The sequence below is a fragment of the Gopherus flavomarginatus genome, chromosome 6, assembly GCF_025201925.1.
Source record: "Gopherus flavomarginatus isolate rGopFla2 chromosome 6, rGopFla2.mat.asm, whole genome shotgun sequence".
NCBI classification, from domain to species: Eukaryota; Metazoa; Chordata; order Testudines; family Testudinidae; genus Gopherus; species Gopherus flavomarginatus.
In genome coordinates this window covers 9228132-9236233 of record NC_066622.1, presented here as the reverse complement: position 1 = coordinate 9236233, position 8102 = coordinate 9228132, and the positions used below count along the sequence as shown (strand labels likewise).

The following is an 8102-nucleotide window of genomic DNA, read 5'->3' as shown; positions in this document are numbered from 1 at the left end:
GTGCGATTAGTATCTTGGGCTCCTCACTGCTGCCTGCCCCATCCCAGAATCTGCAATTGCCCAGTCACTGCATGGGGCCGGGTCCTGGAAGATAGGGTGACCAGAGAGCAAGTGTGAAAAATCAGGACACTTTATTTCTCAGTGCGGGAGATGCGGGGGACTAATTGCATCTATAAGACAACGCCCATCATAGCGAGAGCTGTGGCGGTTCGTCCTGCCCGGGACCAAGCCGGAACTGAGCCGAAATCCGGAGTGGAGATGTCTCGCGTGAGAGCGAAGCCGCGACCTTCTGTCCGCCATGACATATACCGAGGCGGAAGTCACGCGAGCTGCGCTAGGTAGCTGTGTTCTGCCGCGGTAACTATGGCGGCGGAAAGACTAGCAGTCACATGACTATCCGCGGGTTGACGCGCCGAGTGAGCCTGCGCTGGGTGTGTTGGCGAGTGTGCGACGTGGAGGTGTGTGACGTGCGCATGTGCGGGGCCTTCCCTCGGGCTGGGGGTGGGGGAGGCCTTACTCCCGTGACTGTGGCGGCCCGCGCACGCCCGCGCTACGTTCCCCGCCTGGGCGCGGAGTCCCCGGGCCCGAGCCGGGCGGGGGGATGAGCTGGTTCAACGCCTCCCAGCTCTCGAGCTTCGCCAAGCAGGCGCTGTCGCAGGCCCAGAAATCCATCGACAGGGTGCTGGACATCCAGGCCGAGGAGAGCCCCTGGGCCGAGGCCGTCACCCCCGAGCACGGCGACGGTAGGTGTGCGAGCGGCTGCGCCCTGGGGGTCCCCCCCCGCTGGGCCGCGCCCCTCACCGGGGCGTCTGGGCTGCGCCCTGGGGGTTCCCCCCCGCTGGGCCGTGCCCCTCACCGGGGTGTCTGGGCTGCGCCCTGGGGTTCCCCCCCCCGCTGTGCCGCGCCCCTCACGGGCGTCTGGGCTGCGCTCTGGGGTCCCCCCGGGTGTCTGAACCGCGCTCTGGGGGCCTCACCGGGGCGTCTGAGCCGCACCCTGGGGTCCCCCTCGCTGTGCCGTGTCTCTCACCGGGGTGTCTGGATTGGGCAGGGAGCACGGGGAACGCTGTCTGAGCGCCCTGGGGTAAGGCTGCTGTCCCCTGGCACCCCTGCTCTGCTGTGCCCATCACCGGGGTATCTGAACTGGGCAGAGAGCATGGGGTACACTCCCAGAATGCCCTGGGGTAACCCTGTTGTCACCTGGTATCGTGCTGTGCTGTGCCCATCGCCGGGGAGTCCGAACTGGGGAGGCAGCATGGGGCGCCCTCTCTGAGTGCCCTGGGGTAACCCTGCTTCCCTGGTCCCCCATTCTGTTGTGCCCTTCACTAGGGTGTCTGAACTGGGCAGACAGCATGGGGCAGCCTCTCTGAGTCCCCTGGGGTAACACATTGAGTCCCAGTATCCATTCAGTTCTGCGCTCCTCACCTTGGTGGGGTGGGGTATCTTGTCTGACTACACGGTGGTGATACACTGGCCCCGATACCCATATGCTTTTGTGCTCATCACCTTGGTATCTGAAGTGGGCAGGCAATGTGGGGAACCCTGTCTGAGTGCTCTGGGTCAATGTCCCGCATTTCCCCTTGTACCCAGGCGCTGCTGAGCTCATGGTTGCTCGCAAGGGGCCTGGTGCTGTAGGAGACACAGAAAATGAGGTGGTCTCTGCTCTGCCGTGCGTACAGTCTAGGTCAGTGGTTTTCAACCTGTGGTCCGTGGACCCCTGGGGGTCTGCAAACCAGGTCTAATGGGTCTGTCGTTACCATAGAACAGGGGTTTTCAATCTCTAGACTATGTCGAAGATTTCCAAAAGGTCTGCACTTCCATTCAAAATTTTTCGGGAATGGAGGAAAAAAAATAGTTAAAAACCGCTGATCTATGCAGCAGCAAGAGGCTGGTGCTGTGTGAAGGCCAGGTTCTGCCTACTAGTGTTTGCACACATAGTGAGTGGTGTTTGAGGACAGAATGTGACCCTCTGGCAGAGCCTTCTGCTGTAGGGTGACCAGACAGCAAGTGTGAAAAAATCGGGACGAGGGGTTGGGGATAATAGGAGCCTATATAAGAAAAAGACCCCAAAATTGGAGCTGTCCCTGTAAAATCGGGACATCTGGTCACCCTAATCTGCTGTCATATTTATTGTGGAGGTGCTGAGGAGGCTACCTTGAAAACAAGGTTTTTTCTGCCTCTTTCACAACTTAGTCTGTATTTTTTTTTAATACTTTACAATTATATAGCTCCATTGAAGGTATTCAGAGCTCTTTGCAAACAATTATTTACGTTTCCTAATATGTTTACCATATTATAGGTGAAGGAAAATGAGTCATAAAGAAGCCTAGTGCTTTCCCCAAAGATGTAAAATGAGGAATTGCTGGATCTGATATTAGTCCTTTTTCCTCTGCTCCACTTGATGACTGACAGTAATACTCCCAGTTTTGAATAATGTTAATATGCTTATGCCTTGAGGATAAACTTTTAATTCATCTACTCAAGAAACTTGTTAATTCATTGTTGCTCAATGAGGGTGACTGGTGTGAAGAGAGAAATGTCTAAGTAATATGATTTCTCCACCACTTCTTCGGCTAATTCTGATACAGGCATCTCCTCTACTATCAGTGTCTGCTGCATTAATCCCTCTCCAAGTTCATAGAAATTCAGTGGAGTTTCATGCGGAAGTTATGGCAGAATAAACTACTGCAACTTCCTGCATGCAAATGTTTATTAAACAAATTAGATTCTAGAAAGTTTGCGATAGTCTAAATATGATGAGGTGATGTCTGTTATTTATGTAAGGCACAGCATTAATACAGAACTTGAAAGAAAAATTCATCTTAAATTACAGTATTGAGTTTCTTTCTAGGCTATATGTTCAAGGTGAAGAAGTCCTGATATGGGACACTATTTTAAAATTAGGGCTGCAGGATGAAGAGACTCAGGAAGCTGTAATGGTAGCCAATCATTGTCCTTAATACAAATGTTGTGTATATCTTGAGCATAATATAGCTGTAAAATGGAGATAACAGTGTGTTTACCAGGCAGAGTAAACTTGAATCTCTAATAAAGGACAGTTGGAGAACATTTTCCAGGGTGATAGTGAAGTATAAACAAAGTTTAATATATAAACATTTCTAGTAAAAAGCAGTATCCACCTATCAGATGGCTTCAATGTCATATAAGTTAAATAGTGAAGGTTTTGTGTGAACAACGGTTACACAAAACTCAATCCCTGCTTCTTTTAGTACTATACCAAATCATTTTAAAATGTCAATTGTATTTAAGTTTTTTGTGATAACAATGTGAAATTCATAAGGACATCAGTAGAGGTAATTCAGAGGTCATGAGCAAACTCCGTGTGGACCAGATAAAACCACATTTTAGTGATTTCAGCTTATTTTTTTAAAAATAAGCATATGTGTTGTCAAACTGTTGCCAGACTTTCAGATGCTCTGAATCCCATGCATTTCACATGAAAGGCAGTAAAAGTTTTTAGTGCTCAGCACTTTTGGCAATGAAGCCATTAGTGTCTTACCCAAACTTCAAGTGTTGATGTTACTAAGTATGATGTACTCAATAATGTACTAGTGCAACAATTGATATTGAGTGTTATAACTTACAGATTTCATATTAGTTTACTATTGTATGCCATAACTAAGTTTTTATTGGGACAAATCTCTTTTTACATAAGTCTGAAATAAGTAGTTAGATACCCAGTGCTTTGACTACATGTGGGAAGTATCCTGGAAATTATTCTTGAACCCCAAATGTTATCTGTTCCATATTGTCCTGTCAGTTACTGCATATACAACACTACTAAAATCTGACAATGAAATTCTTCACATCCTACCCAACATATACTAGCCAGAGAACAAAACCGTCCAGAGGTTAATATGAGAGATGAGGCTGGGAGGGATGCTACTGGAGTCCAAGGCAAACAGTTGCAGTACCCTGTTTGCTGCTGTGGGACAGCACTGAGGAGCAGAGTGAAGCTAACTGGATTGTTGTTAGTTTTACTGTTGCCCCACAAGGCTGGGCATAGCAACCGTGAAAACCAAGGAATTTCTTGATTTTACTCTGTCTGAGAACAGCCCCCAAGGCACTGGAGTTGTTTGTCAGCTGCCTCAAAAAGTTTGTTCCACTGGTTTGTGTTTTGGAAGTTTATTGTCACAGCCATAAAGGCCAGAACCTTTTAGTCCTAAATTCTTCAAAAATTGAAAGCTGAGACTATCTCAGTTGTTAGAATTGGTGTTCCACTTGTCAATGACAGGTAATTTTTTTTAAAACCCCGATAACTGCAATTTGTTCTTTTCTGATCTGCCTAATGCTCTAAACTTCAGCGTGTCCAGATCACTGGGACTAGCCTACTCTCACTACAGAAAGCCAGTTATATTCCCTGTCCACTGTCCCCTTCACTGGTTTCCTTTCCATCTTAGAAATTGTCCTTTATGGTTTTCAAAACTCTGTATGGGCTTATTTCACTCTCTCTCTAATACTCATAGCCACCTTTTTCAGCTGCTTCTCAGATCTTGGTATAACTCTTGTCTGCCTTCCTATCCCCCACTGATGTTCCACAGTTGCTGGGAAGAAGAAAAGTCATTTTCATCCATGTTGCTCTACCTTTCTGGAGTTCCTTCTGTACATTGAATCATTATGGCTCCTTTAAACTTTGACAATTACTTGTAAAATGTAAGGTGGCAGTAACAATTAAAGGTACTATAGCTATCTATATATCTTTCATGCTGTATATTCAACATCATATAACTTACTTTGTTCATTTTCTGTATTGTTGCATCTCACAATGCCAGTACTGCAAAACCGTAACTTTTATATTTTAGATGCTTTTCATATGGCTGATTATCTTTTCTTCTTGTTTTAGGGCCAAATTCCCTTACAAGTGGAGGATGGGATACTTCTACTTGGGGATTAAACTCAAATATAGAGCCTCAAAGTCAACCAATATCCTCACCAGCAGCAATCACCAAACCAGTTAGGAGGACAGTGGTGGATGAATCTGAGAATTTCTTCAGTGCCTTTCTCTCTCCACCAGATATTCAGAGTCTGCAGCAGAATCCCGTGGTGTCTAAACCTCCAACCAAATCACAACGACCCAAAGAAGAAGTGAAAAGTGCTTTAGAGGAATCTCTATGCAGCAGTCATCCAGAAACGCTAGTAGAAACTGAGACAGAAGCAAAAGATTCCTCTGCATCTGTGCTAGTGGACTTGAAAAACCTTGATGTTCCCCAGGAAAAACTAGAAGAAAGTTCTGTACTTGAAACTGATGCTAAACATGAAGAGAATACAAACAAAGGCACTATTGATAAGGTGGCCACTCCAGATCTCAAAGTACCTGAAGTTGTTGTTAATGTGAAATCTAATGCAGGAAACGATGGATCAGGAAGTGCTCCTGACAGCCCTGCACAATCTCTTACTGCAGAGACAAAGGACCTGGGTTTGGAAAGTAAGGAACAAAAAAATGAGGACAGACAAAGCAACACACCTTCACCTCCTGTTAGCACTTTCTCCTCGGGGACATCCACAACTAGTGATATTGAAGTTTTGGACCATGAAAGTGTAATAAGTGAGAGCTCGGTAAGTTCAAGACAAGAGGCTACAGATTCAAAATCCAGTCTTCATTTGATGCAAACTTCCTTTCAGCTCTTATCAACATCTGCCTGTGCTGAGTATAATCGCTTAGATGACTTTCAGAAACTGACTGAGAGTTGCAGCTCCTCTGATGCTTTTGAAAGAATTGACTCATTTAGTGTGCAGTCGTTAGACAGCCGAAGTGTAAGTGAAATCAATTCAGATGATGAATTATCAGGCAGAGGTTATGCGTCAGCATCTCTCACAATCAGCCCTTTAACACCGAAGACTGAGATGGTTGACCGCATGAAAAATAAATCTAAAGAATTGAATGAGACACTTGTACACACAGACGAAACTGAAATGGAGGAAAGTGGGAGAAGTGCGACCCCTGTTAACTCGGAGCAACCAGATGTTTTGGTTGCTGCTGTGCAAACAGATGAAGGACAAATGGCTAAAGAGGATGTGGTGATGCAGCAGCAAGGTGCTGAAAAGTTGCCAAAAGTGAATTGTGAAAAGGAAGAGCTTTGCAAGGTAACTACAGAATATGTTATGTAAACACACAACATGCATTCTGTGGGCTGAATTCATCCCAGTTATAAGTGAGTGAAGCTCCATTGATCTTGACTCCTAGGCAGTGACTTATACCTTGACCAATTAAGGCCATACTGCATCATTCTGTACTAATGGAAAGTTCTTTGATCCTGCAATGTAAGGCTTCATCTGTTCAGAAGCCCAGTGAAATCATTAGAGCTCTGCATGGGTGCAAGCATCAGTCTGTGTGGACCTGACTGCAAGACTGGGGCCTTAATGGGTATGTCTACACTGCAGTTGGGAGTGAGCCTCCCAGCCTAGGTAGACATTCCTGCTAGTGGGGCTTGAGCTAGCATGCTAAAAACAATAGTCTGAACATTGCGACTTGGAATCTCAAACCCATCTGTCCCCTAGGCTTGAGAGCCTGAGCCTCATTGTCCATACTGCTATTTTCAGTGCATTGTCTTGAGGCCTACTAGCAAGAATCTGACTCAGGCTAGGTATACACACTACAGACTTATATCAGTATAACTACCAGAGGAGTAGCCGTGTTAGTCTGGATCTGTAAAAGCCGCAGAGAGTCCTGTTGCACCTTATAGACTAACAGACGTTTTGGAGCATGAGCTTTCGTGGGTGAATACCTACTTTGTCGGATACATCTACATGCATCCGACGAAGTGGGTATTCACCCACGAAAGCTCATGCTCCAAAACGTCTATTAGTCTATAAGGTGCCACAGGACTCTCTGCTGCTTTTACAGTATAACTATGTCACTCAGGAATGTGAAAAATCTAGAGCCCTGAGCAACATAGTTATATTGACCTCTAGCCCCTTGTGCTATGTTGATGGGAGAGCTTCTCCCACTAACATAGCTGCCACCTCTCATGGAGGTGGACTAGTTACACTAACGGGAAAAGCTCTCCTGTTGTCATAGTAGCAGCGTCACTAAAGTGCTACAGTGCAGCTGTACCGCTGTAGTGCTGTATGTGTAGACAAGCCGCCAATAAATATTTTTGTCAAGTGTACATACTTCTAGCTGTTTTGTTGTAAAGTTGACTGATTATGAGAGAAACAGTGAAAGGAGCCCCTTGAAAATTTTGTGATATAAAATTATCAGGAATTATCAGTAACCATTAACAATTCAACAGTAGTCAAACAATTTGCAGATACAGATATGCAAGCTGTGTAAAACCGATTACATGTAGAATCAGCTTGAAAATATTTTTAACACTTTATTAGGCTTGTGTACATTTGGGTTTGTAATGTATAGATTTAGTGTTAACTTGTTTTCAGAAATGGGAAACAACTTTGATTAACCAGAAATCATGCTGAAAACATTTTTTCGGCATTATACAGTAGCTTAATTTACACAGTACATCAGCATTATTTCAGTTGTAAAGACCTCTCCTCATAGGCAGGGGAACTGTGGGGGTGCTGCAGCACCCCCAGATGTTACACGGAACTCCGCTTCCAGCCCCGCATGTGAGTTCCCAGCGCTCCACATCCACCCCAAGTTGTGGCCCCAGGCTCTGCTCCCTTATTCCTGTCCATATTCCTCCCTTCCTGAAGCCACAGCCTTGCTCCTGGCCCCAGCTCTAGTGGGTGGAGGGAACAGGTGTAAAGTCTGGCAACAGTTTTGTGCTGACTTTCACCCCCCCCCATAAAAAAAATGTTCCAATGCCACTGCCTCTCCTAGAGATGTTACACCCAAAAGAGTCAAATGACCTAGTTTTTGTCACTAGCAGATACTTTAGGAAGACTAGGTAAACTAGATTTTTAAGGCCAAGAAGAGAAATGGGTTAGCGAGTATTGACTAAAATAAGTATAAATTGGATAGCTAACTGAATTGTATAAAAAGGAGCAATGTAGATAGGGTATTGGACTGGAACTTCAGAGACTTGGGTTCTATTCCCAGTTCTGCCACTGACCTGCTGTGTGACCTTGTGCAAGGCACTTTCCTTCTTTGTGCCTCTTTCCCCTCCCGGCCTTTGTCTGTTTTA

The 8102-nt window shown here is 45.6% G+C and overlaps 1 protein-coding gene across 2 annotated transcripts in view; it reads left to right on the top strand.

Annotated features, from left to right (window-relative positions):
- Positions 1–527: 527 nt before the first annotated feature.
- Positions 528–8102, top strand: part of TMF1 (TATA element modulatory factor 1) — a 31614-nt gene continuing 24039 nt past the window's right edge. Inside the window, exons 1-2 of one of the 2 annotated variants that reach the window (XM_050957309.1) lie at positions 528–743; positions 4862–6102. In XM_050957309.1, coding sequence (XP_050813266.1) covers positions 602–743; positions 4862–6102 — 1383 coding nt within the window. In that variant the 5' untranslated portion in view covers positions 528–601. The remainder of the gene's footprint in view (positions 744–4861; positions 6103–8102) is intronic. The other variant, XM_050957308.1, reaches the window with a different exon arrangement.